The 18,210-nt window shown below is 44.9% G+C and overlaps 1 protein-coding gene and 1 pseudogene across 1 annotated transcript; both read right to left on the bottom strand.

Annotated features, from left to right (window-relative positions):
* Nucleotides 1-3,787: 3,787 nt before the first annotated feature.
* On the bottom strand, nt 3,788-5,130 carry LOC133114873 (interferon a3-like; annotated as a pseudogene).
* An 8,338-nt stretch (nt 5,131-13,468) lies between these two features.
* On the bottom strand, nt 13,469-17,121 carry LOC133114871 (interferon a3-like). Its single transcript, XM_061224557.1, has 5 exons — nt 16,993-17,121; nt 16,597-16,671; nt 14,120-14,269; nt 13,954-14,031; nt 13,469-13,598 (listed from the first exon to the last, which is right to left on the bottom strand). The coding sequence occupies exons 1-5, from the start codon at nt 17,119-17,121 to the stop codon at nt 13,497-13,499; spliced, it is 534 nt and encodes a 177-aa protein (XP_061080541.1). The 3' UTR covers nt 13,469-13,496.
* Nucleotides 17,122-18,210: the final 1,089 nt, after the last annotated feature.

The raw sequence follows: 18,210 nt of genomic DNA, 5'->3' as shown, positions 1-18,210 counted from the left end.
ATGCGTAAAGTCCGTGAACAACGCGTATAGGACGACTGTTCAGTAAATTGTCTTCCAGGCTATACAGTCGGCTACTTAGCTACGGGTAGCACAAAGCTCCCGCGTTTGTAGCCTATTTCAACAAGTCTGAAGCAACGTCATGTAAACAGACTTGGCGTAATTTTATCTTAAACAGGCTATTAAGTAACCAACCGTATCAGCACCGATGAAGCTAGTGGTAAAAGTTGTGATAATAGCGTCATATTAACTGCTTCAGATGTCTGAGATTTTATTTATTTTCATTTACATACCGGTGTATGTCTCGGGATACACCGGTGCATGTTACCGATTCGTGGAGCCTATTATACGGACACGTCCCAAACATTGAAAAGAGGCGGAAGTTTGTATGTGGTGAAACTTTCTACCTGGCTCAAACTTAGTGCATTCTCCGGTCGGGGTTGTTAAAGAAATCAATCGTTCTTGTAAGTACAATCTTTTAATCACCATATCAATTAATAAATGTTTAGCCCCTAAAATGCTGAAGTAGCTCAATTGGAAAAAGCCTTCATATTGTAACCTTAGGTGGTGGTTGGTGTCCTAGCCGGCTACTTTAGGCTGACTGTGCTGTTGCGTGGGTGACGGATAGACTTCACCCGATAGCAAGGTATGGGGCAGTTTTGTTCCGAAGTTATTAGAGGCTAGATATGAAGGCATTCCCCCGATTTCGTGATTACACAGTAAACAAGCAATGCTTGCCTATACAATGCCGTGATATATGTTCCCCCTCCCTTCCTTATTTCTTATATCAAATTATATTTGTGACAGTTAATAGTTTCAGATCTTTTGACAAATTGTGTGAGCAGGTAGGAACTATCGTCACGGGGTGTTCCTGACGGAACCTTATACACGTGTTTGTCTCGGGATGTTACCGATTCGTGGAGCCTATTATACGGACACGTCAACTGACAGTCTCACTGAGCAGAGAGAGAGATTCGCCGCCCACCCGCCTGAATCCGCGCTGAATCCAGTCGCAGCCTTCGCAGAAGTTCTGTGCGCAGCAAATAATAAACTGGTATAAGAACTTTCTCCCGTCCATGCTTTAAAGCGTTGACTTTGTTTCTTCAACTCCGAGCTTGAAATGCTCGCCATTGTAGCTGTGAGATGTTATATTTAAACGGTTTCGAAGTTTGAATTTTCGGGAATTACTTTCGGGAATTACTTTCGGGAAGCACGGTCCATCTACCAAGGAAAGGAATTTTGCTGTAGTGAACCTTCCGTCAATGGCGTTACAGGCTCTTGTACTGGCTAAAGTTATGTTGTATGAATAATGATAAACATGAAAGTCAGACATATGTAGTGACTGAAATTATGTACCTATTAACGTACATGCGTAAAGTCCGTGAACAACGCGTATAGGACGACTGTTCAGTAAATTGTCTTCCAGGCTATACAGTCGGCTACTTAGCTACCGGTAGCACAAAGCTCCCGCGTTTGTAGCCTATTTCAACAAGTGTTTGTAGTTTCCTCCTCCCGTACGGCAAAGAGTCTTGGGGTGACTCTTGATAACTGCCTCACCCTGGCTCCACAAGTATCCTCCACTGCCAGAACCTGCAGGTTCTTTCTGTATAATATACGCCGTATCCGTCATCTCCTGACTGAGAAAGCCACCCAGCTCCTAGTCCCGGCGCTCGTCATTTCCCGCCTGGATTACTGCAACTCCCTCCTAGCCGGTCTCCCAGCGTGTGCCATCAAGCCCCTCCAGCTGGTCCAGAATGCTGCAGCCCGCCTGATCACCAATCAGCCCAGGTCGGCTCATGTCACCCCGCTTCTCATTGGCCTCCACTGGCTTCCCATTGCCGCACGCATCCGTTTCAAGGCCCTAGTGTTGGCATTTCAGGCTGCTAAGGGGACTGCCCCACCTTACATACAATCCCTGATCACTCCCTACTCCCCAGCTAGACCACTCCGGTCTGCCAGCTCTGGTCGCCTTACGGTTCCCTCTCTCCGTGCACCTGGCGGTCGAGCTGCACTTTCACGCCTGTTTTCCGTTCTGGTTCCTCAGTGGTGGAATGACCTGCCTACCACTGTCAGAACAGCAGAATCCCTCCCCCTATTTCGACGCAGACTCAAAACCCACCTTTTCAAACTCTACCTTAGTCCTCCCTCCTGATTTCCCCTGCCCCTCCTTTCTGATATCCCTATCCTTGTCTAAACCCCCCCCCCCCCAAAAATAAATAAATAAATAAATAAAAATCTGATGACAACTATGTTTAGAAGAGCATTTCCTGTGTATTTTGCTAGTTTCTGGATGTGATGCTCTGACTTATGGTAGAACCTATGCACTTGTAAGTCGCTTTGGATTAAAAGCGTCTGCCAAATGACTAAAATGTAATGTAAATGGTGGTTGGTGTCCTAGCCGGCTACTTTAGGCTGACTGTGCTGTAGCGTGGGTGACGGATAGACTTCACCCGATAGCAAGGTATGGGGCAGTTTTGTTCCGAAGTTGCGAGAGGCTATATGAAGGCATTTTCCCGATTTCGTGATAACAGCGTAAAAGAGCAAAACTTGCCTATACAATGCCCTGATATAAGTACCCCCTCCCTTCCTGATTTCCTCTATTATATATTATTTTTGACAGTTAATAGTTTCAGATATTTAGACAAATTGTGTGAGCAGGTAGGTACTATAGTCACGGGGTGTTCCTGACGGGACCTTATATAGGTGTTTTTCTCGGGATGTTACCGATTCGTGGAGCCTATTATACGGACACGTCCCAAACATTGAAAAGAGGCGGAAGTTTGTATGTGGTGTAACTTTCTACCTGGCTCAAACTTAGTGCATTCTCCGGTCGGGGTTGTTAAAGAAATCAATCGTTCTAATAAGTACAATCTTTTAATCATCATATCAATTAATAAATGTTTAGCCCCTACAATGCTGAAGTAGCTCAATTGGAAAAAGCCTGTATATTGTGACCTTAGGTGGTGGTTGGTGTCCTAGCCGGCTACTTTAGGCTGACTGTGCTGCAGCGTGGGTGACGGATAGACTTCACTAGAAAGCATGATGGTGTGAAGATGCTTTTCATCCCTGTAGGTCTGTGCGCAATCTGTGATTTTCATCTTTCATTCACTCTCAGCAGAAACAGCTCTTTGGTTTGTCTTCATCGGGGAACCATTTCCAGTTCTTAATGAAACCATCTATGGTCCCGTAGGTGGTACAGCTGTGAGCTTCCAGATTGAACCATCTTGCCCATCAAAGAACCGTTGAAATAGATAGGGTTCCTCTGAGTCGCTATTACCTGGACCCTATTGGACCCCTTTCTTCTTGGAGTGCAAGAGCTGAAGTCAAGTCTGCCTATGAAACGTCGCCAATTATATAACTTTTCCCTAAAGAATAATGTATCAAAAGTAAAGTGAAATTATGTATCCATGCTCTATTATGTCCATTATGTATATGTAGCACATTTTTACACTGTTATCCCCTCACAGACTAATGGGAGATTTTGTATGAATGTACCTTTACTGTTCTTACACTAAGAGGAAAATAAAATGTGTTGTACATAACGGCTGAAGGTCAGTATTTTTTATTGCTGTCAGTTGTCTTCAGAAAGGAAGAAAACACAAATGTTTAATTAAAAAATATATAATTTTTTTGTTTTGTTTCCATGATCACACTTTGGAAGGGAATACATCAACATATTTTCAAATACATTTTATCATTTCACAAATTAAAAATAAGTAGATTAATAAATACATTTAATTGAATAAATGTATGGATAAATAATAGACTTTAAAATACGTAGTCATTTTTTGATCCCATTATATGTACGCTCTTTCTCTGACAAAGTAAGGTGCGCAGGGCCATGCTTTGGTGATTAATTTGCTGGTGTCTTCATTGCAGCCGAAATCAGGTCCAGTCTTTGAAGATGGCGTTTCACTTCTTTTCTGATGAGTTCCCATGAATGTGCGTCATACTTCTGAAAAATAGAACAGAATAAATAAATGGACCGCTTCACGGCTACTATCATAGGTTTGTGGATACTATGTTTAACTACATTTGAGGGTATATATACCCCAATAAGCATGTGGAAATATACATGTAAACATTACTTTAACTGTTGTTTGTTCTGCGTGTTTTGTATTTGTTTATTAAATCCAATATCTATTCGTTGTATGTATGCTTTGTGTCCTTTTTGTAAAGCGGTTCGGGTGCAATGAATAAGAAGTTGTTTAAAACCTTGTTGTTGTTATTAGATTAATATTATGGCACAGTTTTACATATCCATGAGGATGAATAACTTACCCTCTGCTTTAAGACATTTTTCAACTTTCTGAAGTATCTATCCAGTCTCCTCTCATACTTGCTTGCAGAAGAAACCTGTGAGAGATAAAGGATAAGTTTATTTCCTGTATATTTGGTAAAGTTTTGAACAGGTCACTTCTCTTGTTGTGCTGTAGCTACTTACACATTTCTCAAGGTCGCGAGACTGTCGGTGTCCAAATTCCCATGGAACAGTTCGATGATCTGATCAATGGCCTCGTGCAGGGATTTGACTTTGTCATCCATCTACATAGGAAGGAAAAGTTGTAGGATAGTGAAGTAGTTGAGTAGAGAGCAGAAAATCAACTGCTCTTAACAGATCGAGAGTGGAATAACATACCTCTGCGTTCTGGATGCTCCTGTACAGGGTTTTTGGGAAAGGTACAGGTACCTTATCATCAGTAATATCTCCACCCTGCAAAAAAGTAACTCAGTATTACTATAAATTGCATCTGACTGAACCCAGAAAACAAGAGGACTTGTTCATGATAACACGATACATGCCAACAAGCAACACGGAACGAAAGCGCGATTTCATATCTTGATACTGAAAGGACTCAACTGCCAATGTAATATCCACCCGTTGTATTTTTTATTTCGTTCTGCACAGGCGTCGCGCATGAGCTGTGAAGTTCTATAAGAAATTCCCAAATTCATGTTTTATTTTGCTACAGTAGAAGATATTAGAATGTCTTGTCAACTGACCAGGTCACTGAGCAGAGAGAGGGATTCGCCGCCCACCCGCCCGAATCCGCGCTGAATCCAGTCGCAGCCTTCGCAGAAGTCCTGCGCGCTGCAAATAATAAACAGGGATAAGAACTTTCTCCCGTCCATGCTTTAAAGCGTTGACTTTGTTTCTTCAACTCTGAGTTTGTAATGCACTCCATTGTGGCTGTGAGATGTTATATTTATACTATTTCCCAGCAAACATGCCCCTATGGGCCCAGGGCTGAGTGTGGGCCCCACTGGGGCCCATTGTGGACCCGTAGCATGCCCCTGTGTGGTCCCCAGTGTGGGCCCCACTGGGGAAAACTGTGGGCCCGTGTTCCCCAAAGTGTGGGCCCCACTTGGGTCCATTGTGGGCCCGCAGCTTCCCCCTTTGGGCCGAGGGCTGAGTGTGGGCCCCACTGGGGCCCATTGTGGGCCTGTGTTCCCCAAAGTGTGGTCCCCACTTGGGCCCATTGTGGACCTGCAGCATGCCCCTGTGGGCCCAGGGCTGAGTGTGGGCCCCACTGGGGCCCATTGTGGGCCCGCAGCATGCCCCTGTGTGGGCCCCACTGGGGCAAACTGTGGGCCCGTGTTCCCCACTTGGGCCCATTATGGGTCGCAGCATGCCCCTGTGGGCCCAGGGCTGAGTGTGGGCCCCACTGGGGCCCATTGTGGGCCCGCAGCATGCCCCTGTGTGGGCCCCAGTGTGTGCCCCACTGGGGCAAACTGTGGGCCCGTGTTCCCCAAAGTGTGGGCCCCACTTGGGTCCATTGTGGGCCCGCAGCTTCCCCCTTTGGGCCGAGGGCTGAGTGTGGGCCCCACTGGGACCCATTGTGGGCCCGCGGCATGCCCCTGTGTGGGCCCCTATGTGGGCCCCAATGGGGCAAACTGTGGGCCTGTGTTCGCCAAAGTGTGGGCCCCACTGGGGCAAACTGTGGGCCCGTGTTCCCCAAAGTGTGGGCCCCACTTGGGCCCATTGTGAGCCTGCAGCATGCCCCTGTGGGCCCAGGGCTGAGTGTGGGCCCCACCTGGGCCCATTGTGGGCCCGCAGAATGCCCCTGTGGGCCCAGGGCTGAGTGTGGGCCCCACTGGGGCCCATTGTGGGCCTGTGTTCCCCAAAGTGTGGTCCCCACTTGGGCCCATTGTGGACCTGCAGCATGCCCCTGTGGGCCCAGGGCTGAGTGTGGGCCCCACTGGGGCCCATTGTGGGCCTGCAGCATGCCCCTGTGTGGGCCCCACTGGGGCAAACTGTGGGCCCGTGATCCCCAAAGTGTGGGCCCCACTTGGTCCCATTGTGGACCGGCAGCATGTCCCTGTGGGCCCAGGGCTGAGTGTGGGCCCCACTGGGGAAAACTGTGGGCCCTTGTTCCCCAAAGTGTGGGCCCCACTTGGGCCCACTGTGGGCCCAGGGCTGAGTGTGGGTCCCACTGGGGCCCATTGTGGGCCCACAGCATGCCCCTGTGTGGGCCCCAGTGTGGGCCCCACTGGGGCAAACTGTGGGCCCTTGTTCCCCAAAGTGTGGGCCCCACTGGGGCCCATTGTGGGCCCACAGCATGCCCCTGTGTGGGCCCCAGTGTGGGCCCCACTGGGGAAAACTGTGGGCCCGTGTTCCCCAAAGTGTTTGCCCCACTTGGGCCCATTGTGGGCCCGCAGCATGCCCCTGTGGGCCCAGGGCTGAGTGTGGGCCCCACTGGGGCCCATTGTGGGCCCACAGCATGCCCCTGTGTGGGCCCCAGTGTGGGCCCCACTGGGGCAAACTGTGGGCCTGTGTTCCCCAAAGTGTTTGCCCCACTTGGGCCCATTGTGGGCCCGCAGCATGCCCAGTATGCCCACAAGTACACTGTGGGCATACTGGGGGAACTCTGTGGGCCCACATGGGCAGTTCTCCAGTGTCCCTGTGGGCATGCTCTGTGGGTTCTTAACAAATAACAAAATAAGTTTGGGCCTATTTTGTACCTGCAGTATAGACCCACAACATTACTATTAATGCATATGCAGAATAATTGCACTTGTTGAAAGTAGCAGTAATAAACTAAGATCATATGTGTTGAATACTGTGGCTGACAGGGGGATTATTAGCCCCAAAAGAAGGCACAGACAACTCTGGTCAGACAATTGTGGGAGATTTATTCTAAGTAATAAAAATAAATAAAAATGCCTTCATCGTGGGACTGCTGCTGATGCAGGTAAGAGAACCCAACCCCCCTGACAAGGCACTTTAACCCTCTAATGTGTCACAAATTAGAATGCTGATTACAATGTTCTTAACCGAATGATGATGATGTCACAATCACTGCCGTGGAGTTCTCGAACACTTCCAGAAGAGTTCTAGTTCCAGGTACCAGCCACAGATTTGAGCTCTGTGCTGCACACACTGACCTCCATGGTGCTGGAGTTCTGTAATCTCTCTCTCGTTCACCTCATTTTATTCTTGCTGTACTGCTTAAACAGGCATGCGAAGTTACAAGGTCTCCGAGCTGTGTGGTGATTTAGTGTTGGATCTGATTCCCAGACACACACACACACACAAACACGCCCTTTTTCCAGTCGCACTCTTAATGCCAAAGGGACAACTCATGTGTCATATCCTGTGTTCTCTTTTTCTCCTCTCTCCTTCCCCCATCTCTCCCTCTTTCCCCCTTCCTCCCTCTCTCACCCCTCCCTCTCTCTTCCCCCTCCCTCTCCCTCTCTCTTCCCCCTCCCTCTCCCTCTCTCTTCCCCCTCACCTCCCTCTCTCCTCCCTCTCCCCTCCCTCTCTCCCCCCTCCCTCCCCCCTCCCTCCCCCTCCCTCCCCCTCTCTCCCTCCCCCTCCCCCTCCCTCCCCCTCCCCCTCCCCCTCCCTCCCCCTCCCCCTCCCCCTCCCTCCCCCTCTCCCTCCCTCTCCCTCCCTCTCTCCCTCTCTCCCTCTCTCCCTCCCTCCCCCTATCTCTCTCTCCCTCTCTCCCCCTCCCTCTCTCCCTCCCCCTCCCTCCCTCCCTCCCTCCCCCTCCCTCCCTCCCTCTCTCCCTCCCCCTCCCTCCCTCCCCCTCCCTCTCTCCCTCCCCCTCCCTCCCTCCCCCTCCCTCTCTCCCTCCCCCTCCCTCTCTCCCTCCCCCTCCCTCTCTCCCTCTCTCCCTCCCCCTCCCTCTCTCCCTCTCTCCCTCCCTCTCTCCCTCTCTCCCTCCCCCCCTCCCTCTCTCCCTCTCTCCCTCCCCCTCCCTCTCTCCCTCTCTCCCTCCCCCTCCCTCCCTCTCTCCCTCCCCCTCCCTCTCTCCCTCTCTCCCCCTCCCCCCCTCCCTCTCTCCCTCTCTCCCCCTCCCTCTCTCCCTCTCCCTCTCTCCCTCTCTCCCCCTCCCTCTCTCCCTCCCCCTCCCTCCCTCTCTCTATCTCTCTCTCTTCCCCCTCCCTCTCCTCTCCTCTACAGACACACAGTGGGCCCGCACGGGCATGTTTGCTGGGTTACTTTCGGGTTAGTAGTGAGTAGTTCCATCTACTAAGGAAGGGAATTTTGCTGTTGTGAGCCTGCCGTCTATGGCGTTCCAGGCTCTTGTACTGGCCACAGTTATGTTGTATAAATAATAATAAACATGAAAGTCAAACAAATATGTAGTGACTGAAATTGTGTACCTATTAACGTACATGTGTAAAGTCCGTGAACAACGTGTGTAGGACGACTGTTCAGTAAATTGTCTTCCAGGCTATACAGTCGGCTATACAGTCGGCTACGTAGCTACGGCCAGCACAAAGCTCCCGTGTTTGTAGTCTGGAGCAACGTCATGTAAACAGATGACTGACAGAACTTTATACCGGTGTATGTCTCGGGATGTTACCGATTCGTGGAGCCTATTATACGGACACGTCCCAAACATTGAAAAGAGGCGGAAGTTTGTATGTGGTGAAACTTTCTACCTGGCTCAGACTTAGTGCATTCTCCGGTCGGGGTTGTTCAAGAAATCAATCGTTCTTCTAAGTACAGTGTTTTAATCGTCATATCAATTAATAAATGTTTAGCTCCTAAAATGCTTAAGTAGCTCAATTAGAAAAAGCCTTTATATTGTAACCGTAGGTGGTGGTTCGTATCCTAGCCGGCTACTTTAGGCTGACTGTGCTGTTGCGTGGGTGACGGATAGACTTCACCCGATAGCAAGGTATGGGGCAGTTTTGTTCCGAAGTTGTTAGAGGCTATATGAAGGCATTTTCTCGATTTCGTGATTACACAGTAAACAAGCAATGCTTGCCTATACAATGCCCTGATAGATGTACCCCCTCCCTTCCTTATTTCTTATATCATATTATATTTGTGACAGTTAATAGTTTCAGATCTTTAGACAAATTGTGCGAGCAGGTAGGAACTATCGTCACGGGGTGTTCCTGACGGAACCTTATACACGTGTTTGTCTCGGGATGTTACCGATTCATGGAGCCTATTATACGGACACGTCAACTGACAGTCTCACTGAGCAGAGAGAGGGATTCGCCGTCCACCCGCCTGAATCCAGTCGCAGCCTTCGCATAAGTTCTGTGCGCAGGAAATAATAAACTGGTATAAGAACTTTCTCCCGTCCATGATTTAAAGCGTTGACTTTGTTTCTTCAACTCCGAGCTTGAAATGCTCGCAATTGTAGCTGTGAGATGTTATATTTAAATCATTTCGAAGTTTGAATTTTCGGGAATTACTTTCGGGAAGCACGGTCCATCAACCAAGGAAAGGAATTTTGCTGTAGTGAACCTTCCGTCAATGGCGTTACAGGCTCTTGTGCTGGCTAAAGTTATGTTGTATGAATAATGATAAACATGAAAGTCAGACAAATATGTAGTGACTGAAATTGTGTACCTATTAACGTACATGCGTAAAGTCCGTGAACAACGCGTATAGGATGACTGTTCTGTAAATTGTCTTCCAGGCTATACAGTCGGCTACTTAGCTACGGGTAGCACAAAGCTCCCGCGTTTGTAGCCTATTTCAACAAGTCTGAAGCAACGTCATGTAAACAGACTTGGCATAATTTTATTTTAACAGGTTATCAAGCAACCAACAGTATCAGCACAGATGAAGCTAGTGGTAAAAGTTGTGAGAATTGCGTCATATTAACTGCTTCAGATGTCTGAGATTTTATTTATTGAGAGCATTTTTCATTTACATACCGGTGTATGTCTCGGGATACACCGGTGCATGTTACCGATTCGTGGAGCCTATTATACGGACACGTCCCAAACATTAAAAAGAGGCGGAAGTTTGTATGTGGTGAAACTTTCTACCTGGCTCAAATTTAGTGCATTCTCCGGTCGGGGTTGTTAAAGAAATCAATCGTTCTTGTAAGTACAATCTTTTAATCACCATATCAATTAATAAATGTTTAGCCCCTATAATGCTGAAGTAGCTCAATTGGAAAAAGCCTTCATATTGTAACCTTAGGTGGTGGTTGGTGTCCTAGCCGGCTACTTTAGGCTGACTGTGCTGTGGCGTGGGTGACGGATAGACTTCACCCGATAGCAAAGTATGGGGCAGTTTTGTTCCGAAGTTGCGAGAGGCTATATGAAGACATTTTCCAGATTTCGTGATAACAGCGTAAAACTTGCCTATACAATGCCCCTCTATTATATAATATTTGTGACAGTTAATAGTTCCAGATCTTTAGACAAAAAGTATTGTCGGGGACTGGCGGAGAACCAGGAACGACTAAGGGTAATCCCGGGAGATTAGGGAACAGGGAGAACACATATACGGAACAGAGGGAGAAACAGAAAATAACTCGTAGACAAACTCCCACGAAATGAAAAGTAACGCCCAAAAACGGCTACCCTTCAAAACGAGGGCGAATAACCCAACCAAAGTAAGTGCTGAAAAGACGAGCACTGAAAACCCCAGGGGCCTCATTTATAAACGTTGCGTATGCACAAAAGAATTTGCATTTATAAAAAACGAACTTGACGGGAAAATGTGCGCTCCTCCACGGAAACTCTGACCCATGCGTACGTACATTAACTGGAGAAATGAGTAACTGCCATTTCTCGCGTTTCGGAGTGATGGCAATGGGATGAAACGCGAGAAATGGTGTGAAATTGATACTGTTGTGTCCTGTGCCTTTAATGCTCGTGACGTAAGACCAGGAAAACGGGAAGTGAAACAGGATGTAAAAAGGTATAAAGATTTGCCGGGAGTTGTGGCTGGGTATGGCCTCTAGGGTATGGCCTCTAAGGACGTGCTTCGTCCCTGTTATACTTATTAAAGTGTTGTATTGTTGAATCTCACTATACGGGTTCTCTCCCTTCCTCAGTGCAACACAACATTTGGCGACGAGAGAAGCCGAAAATGATACACAACAGATACCACTGTAACATAAATCGAAATATTACCTCTCACATATCATATATGAAGAGTTAATTTGCAAAAACGGATAAAAGCCTCTCTTACAACGAATAAACAAACAGCTGTTTGATTGATGCTCCCTGGAGTGCCCAAAAAATATGATTTAGGATGATAAATATAAACGGAGATGTTGTTGTAAAATAATCCCTCAAATATGAAGACGAATTGTTAAACAATACTTCATGTTATTAAATGTATTCTCTTAAATAATATGGTGAACAGTCGGACAAATTACGCTGCACTGATGCCGTTTACAATGCGTCAGTCGGGCAGATACGAGTGCATAGTTTCATATATTCTTATCATATTCATATATTATGTTTTATAATGTGTTTATTGTTCTGGATTTTTGTTCGTTTTATCTCTTAATTTTGTAACTGTGTTTTCAATGGTGCTATACAAATAACGTGTATTACATTCGTTGTGCTGAACTGTTCATCATTTACAATCAATCAGGATAATTCCCACAACTGTAGCTTTTCAGAGGCAATCAAATGGCTGAAATCCCTTTTCTTGGCCTTCTTTTCAGCGTTTGCCATTGTCGTCTTAGTGAAATGCATATTCATTCGGGGTGTTTCACTGCCTATTTATAGGCAACTGTGGGCGGGACATGAAGCTGCCAAAGGTGCACCACATTTTGAGTTGATTGTGATTTATAAAGGAAAACTGGCGTGGGACGTGCGTATGCACTGTTTTATAAATCAGAATATTTTTGTGCGTACGCACGTCCTGGGTTTCTTTTGACGTGAATCCTACGCACAGTTTTATAAATGAGGCCCCAGATCGGGGACCAAAATAGAAGTACAACCCAGTAAAAACACTCGGCACGAAAATAAAGAACCTTGAGACGCAGCTGAAGAAAAACACAAACCAAAATACAAATACCGGGGACAACGTCCCTCACCCACAAGCTCACACGAGCTGGAACAAAAAACAAAAACAAAGAACCTTTCGGAAGGCGTCAGCAGTGCACACCGCACTAGCAAACTGAGCACCCTCCTTACCTTTTCTTTTAGATCGTGAAAGAAATCCAAACCAGTACGATACCTGACTCATGAGTCACCGAGTCTACCGCGTGCTTACCAGCTTGGTGCAAGGGCGAACAGTTGACGCCAAAGCGTCGATAGATTGCCAGCGATGGCTTTAAATACACTCAGGAGGGAGACTTCCCTGGCACTAATGAGGGCCAGGTGAAAACAATGAGCCTCTGCCCTCTGGTGGCCACAACCGGTCACTACCTCCCCCCGACACAAAATGTGTGAGCAGGTAGGAACTATAGTCACGGGGTGTTCCTGACAGAACCTGACAGAAAATGCTTAAGTAGAAATTGTGAAATTGAGAAATTCATCGGGGAACCATTTCCAGTTCTTAATGAAACCATCTATGGTCCCGTAGGTGGTAAAGCTGTGAGCTTCCAGATTGAACCATCTTGCCCATCAAAGAACCGTTAAAATAGAAAGGGTTCCTCTGAGTCCCTATTCCCTGGACCCGATTGGACCCCTTTCTTCTTGGAAGGCAAGAGCTGAAGTCAAGTCTGCCTATGAAATGTCGCCAACTATATAACTTTTCCCTAAAGAAAAATCTATCAAAAATAAAGTCCAATTATGTATCCATGCTCTATTATGTCCATTATGCATATGAGAAATGATGTGCTAAAATAATGTAGCACCTTTTTACACTGTTAACCCCTTACAGACTAACGGGAGATGATGAATGAAAACAATATGTATAAATGTACCTTTACTGTTACAACACTAAGAGAAAAATAAAATGTGTTTTATATAACATATGAAGACCAGTCATTTCTTTTTGCTGTAAGTTTGTCTTCAGGAAGGGAGAAAAGACAAGTAACTTATTTAAAAATATAGAATTTTATTTTTTTGGTTTCCATGATCACACTTTGGACAGGAATACATCAACTTATTTTCAAAGAAGTTTTATCATTTATGAATGAATGAATGAATGAATAAATAAATAAATAAATAAATAAATAAATAAATAAATAAATAAATAAATAAATAGAATGTAACTTAATAAATTTATGGATAAATAATACACTTTAAAGTACATTATAATGTTTTGATCTCATCATATGTAAACTCTTTCTCAGACAAAGTGACGTGTAAAGGCCATGCTTTGGTCATTAATTTGCTGGTGTCTTCATTGCAGCTGAAATCAGGTCCAGTCTTTGAAGATGCCGTCTCACTTCTTTTCTGATGAGTTCCCATGAATGTGTGTCATACTTCTGAAAAATAGAAAAAAGATAAATAACTCCACCGCTTCACGACTACTATTATACGTTTGTGTATACTGTGTGTAACTACATTTGAGGGTATATATACCCCAATAAGCATGTGGAAATATACGTGTAAACATTACTTTAACTGCTTTTTGTTCTTTTTTTGTCATTGTTTAAAGAATCCAATACCTATATCTACTGCTTTGTGTCCTTTTGGTGAAGCATTTTGGGTGCAATGACTAACAAGTAGTGTAAAACATTGGTATTATTATTATTATTACTATTACTATTATTATTATTATTATTATTATTATTATTATTATGGCATAGTTTGACATATCCATGAGGATGAATAACTTACCCTCTGCTTTAAGACATTCCTTTTCAACTTCCGGAAATATTGATTCAGTCTCCTCTCATACTTGCTTGCAGAAGAAACCTGTGAGAGATAAAGGATTTCTTCATTTCCTGCATAATTTTCAAAGTTTTCAACAGGTCAGTTCTCTTGTTGAGCTGTAGCTACTTACACATTTCTGAAGTTCGCGAGACTGTCGGTCAAGGAGAGTTAGAAAGTGCTCCACTTTCAGCTTGTTCCATGTCACAGCATCCAAATTCCCATCAAACAGTTCGATGATCTGATCAATAGACTCGTGCAGGAATTTGACTTTGTCATCCATCTACATAGGAAGGAAAAGTTGCTTAGTGAAGTGGTTGAGTGGACAGCAGACAATCAACTGCTCCAACTTATCAATAGTGGTCCCACAAGGCTAAGTGTTCGGTCCGCTTTCATTCAGGCATTTCATGCCTTATTGTGGATTTGCAAATGTATGCAGATGAAACAGTTATCTACAGTATGTACATCTTCGCTAAATAACCAGCAGCGAATTGCGTGTGGCCTAACAGAAGCCTTGGTTCATTAACTACCCGTATGTCCAGTGTGAGAGTGGCAAGTGTGAGTGTCGGGGGAAACTGTGTTTCAGTAAGGTCGATAAGACAGTAAGGATAGTAAGCAAGGTAAGTAAACATGCAATGAAAGGTACGACATTGGCTCTGGCGGTAAGAGCAGTCGTCTGGAAGTCGGAGGCTTGCCGGTTCGATTTCTGCCCTGGGTGTGTTGAAGTGTCCCTGAGCAAGACACTTAACCCCCCAAATGCTCCTGACGAGCTGGTCGGTGCCTTGCATGTGTCGAGGACCCGGCCCTAGGCCCTCCTGATGAGAGATTGACAGAAGATGGGTTAAGCAGGAATGCATTGTTAACCCCTCGCACACGCCATCGAGGTGGTAGTAAGAACGCCCGTAAGAAGAAAAATATGTGGTTCAGAGAATGAGCAGCCATGCTTGTCAGTAGAGGAGTCTGAAGTCGGGGGACTTAGATTTAGGGTTTTAAGGTGCAAGGTTAAAGTTCTGACTGAGAATACCCCAACCCTACAGGGGAGGGGCACAATGCCTGGCTAAAGAAAAACAAAAATAAGGAAAACGGAAGGGATGTCAATACCGAAAGAAAATTAATGATTAATGGCGGATGATTTACACTCAGCTATTGGCTGGATGTCCTTTGTAGATCCCTTAAGGCGCCACAAAAAGGGGCACCTGAAGAGGGTGTTGGGATGGTGGCAGGCTTTAACGTCTGGCTTGCATGAAATCAAAGTTTGGAGGAAGTCAAGGAGAGATTATGAAACTGACACAGACACCAGTGATGAATAGGTTCATTAAAAACAACATAAGGGCTAGTGTTTTTCCACTCATATATTAAGATGGGGGAAATTCCCAAACCAGAGGGGCCCATGAAATAAAATATTGGGGACAGTTCTTTGGATGTATGAGAAAATGACAATTGGAAAAACAGAAATAATTAATATGGTCATTAAAAAACAGGTTATATAAAAGATAAATGTCTTCCCGCTTGAAATAATGGGGGCATTTCTTATCAAAAAAGGTACACTTTTGTATGCAAAAAAGATATATAAGGGATAAGTTTTTAGACCTTAGGGCAGGATCCCAGAATTTGGCTTCAGAAGATATCTACGAGCTGTTGAAGAGAGAGCAACGCAAGACAGTCAAGCTGGAGTGGCGCGCTCCCTCTGCGCGCCACTCCAGGATATGGATATGGAGAGAGGAGTGACGTACGCGGTGCGGACTCAGGTGAAGAAAGAGCCACGCAGAACAATTATAACAAAGCTGGAGTGGTAATTATAATCTATATTACTTGTAGAAGTAGGAAAAGTAACATATTATAAGTTTACTTTTATATATCTTTTATTTCTTATTAGGATACTATATAAAGTAGAAAAATGTAGAGAAATTATCATATTTAGATAAATATAATATTATAGGAATAGTTTCTTTTTAAACGTCAAGAAGGGGGAGCTATAGGATAAGGCTAAGGCCAAAGAGGATGGATATAGGAAGGGTGTACCTTGATTTTTAAACATCGTGGTGGAAAGGTAATTTAGAAAGAGCTAAGAGGGGTATATGTAACTTGCATGTGATTAGCAAACTGCAAAAGATGATATGTACACTGTAATCTGTATCTCTATTCTTTTGATTGATTATAATAAAATATATCTTACTATAATCATATGTGACAAAGAGTCTTTAGAGTAAATACATTGAATACAGGACATCGATTACCAGATTTGCATCACACCCTTCACTTCGAGACTGGGCTGGAAGTTCAGTAGAACTTACCAGGGCTCCAGGACGTTCGGAGTACTTGATTTCGTCCCCGAGACACCTCATGGTGAGGTACTGCTCGTGGGAACGTGAGGTCTGAGCTCGGCAAGGGGTCCGTGGCTCACGACACATGGCAGCCAAGCGCAGTTGGTGTGTGAGTGCATGTATGAATGGGTGAATGAGAAGCACCAACTGTAGAGTGCTTTGGCTAAAGGTGCTATATAAATTCAAGGTTATGAAAAAAATTTCCCTCAGACTGAATTCCTGCGTATAGGAAGATAGGAGGACCACCATAGCTAATTAGGCAAGTCAGAAACAATGAATAACATACCTCTGCATTCTGGATGCTCCTGTACAGGTTTTTTGGGAAAGGTACAGGTACCATATCATCAGTAATATCTCCACCCTGCAAAAAAGAAACTTTTGTAATACTATGAATTGCATCTGACTCAACCCCAATTTCTAAGTAAGCAAGTGGATCTGCTCATGATAGCACGATACATGCCACATACCAACTAGCAACACGGAACGAATGCGAGATTTCATATCTTCATTCTGAAAGGATACATGATATTGCCATGTGGTATCTTTTTAACCCTACCATTGTATTTTTAATTTCATTCTGCACCGGCGTCGGGCATGAGCTGTGAAGTTCTAGAAGAAATTGCTACATTCATGTTTTATTTTGCTACCGGAGAGGATATTAGAAAGCATCTTGACAACTCACCATCTCACTGAGCAGAGAGAGGGATTCGCCGCCCACCCGCCTGAATCCGCGCTGAATCCAGTCGCAGCCTTCGCAGAAGTTCTGCGCGCTGTAAATAATAAACAGGTATAAGAACTGCCTCGCGTCCATGGTTGTAAGCGTTTACTTTGTTTCTTCAACTCTGCGTTTGAAATGCACGCCATTGTAGCTGTGTGTTGACTTATATTCATAGTTTTTCGATTAAAAAGAGAAAACGAAGAAAGTTCGAAATTTCCGAAAATACTTTCACTTTCCATCTGCAAAGGAAGGGAATTTTGCTGTATTAAGCCTGCAGTAATCCAGGCTCTCGTCCTGACCAAAGGTATGTTGTAAACAATAATAAACATAAAAGTCAAATAAATACGCAGAGTGATGAAATTGTTTACCTGTTTAAATAGGTAATTTCAAGTCCGTTAACAACGCGTAGAGGACGACTTGTTCAGTAGATTGTCTTCCAGGCTTCCCTGTAGCATACGTACGGCGTTTGTAGCCGATTTCAACACGTCTCGTGCAACGTCATGTAAACAAGTTTAGCATCGTTTTATCTTAACAGACTGTTGTATAACCAACAGTATCGCCACAGATGAGGCTAATTGTAAAATATTTATTAATACCGTCATATTGACTGCTTAAGATGTTTGAGTTGTTTTTATTGAAAGCATTTTTCATTTGCACTCGTCTCAAACAGGAGAGAGAGAGAGAGAGAGAGAGAGAGAGAGAGAGAGAGAGAGAGAGAGAGAGAGAGAAATAGTGAGAGGCTAAATAAAGACATTTTCCCGATTTCGTGGTTAAACAGTAAACAAGTATACAATACAAATACAATGCCCTGATATAAGTATCCCCCTCCCTTCCCGATTTCCTCTATTATACCATATTTGTCACTTCATAGTTTCAGATCTTTAGACAAAATGTAATATTGGTGTTAGCAGGTAGGAACCATAGTCACTGGGTATTTCTGACCGAACCTTATACAGGTGTATGTTTCGGGTTGCGACCGAGACGTGGAGCCTATTATGCTGACAAGCCCCAAACATTTCATAGGAGGCGGAACTTTGTATCGTGAAACTTTCTACCTGGGTCAGACTTGGTTTGACTTCATAGGGGAACCCTTTCCATTTCTTTATAGTACCATCTATGGTCCCAGAAGTGTTACAACCGTGAAAGCTTGCAGATTGAATCATCTTGCCCATCAAAGAACTG

The sequence above is a fragment of the Conger conger genome, chromosome 16 (genome assembly GCF_963514075.1).
Source record: "Conger conger chromosome 16, fConCon1.1, whole genome shotgun sequence".
Classification (NCBI taxonomy): domain Eukaryota; kingdom Metazoa; phylum Chordata; class Actinopteri; order Anguilliformes; family Congridae; genus Conger; species Conger conger.
This window is presented reverse-complemented; position numbering and strand designations above follow the sequence as displayed.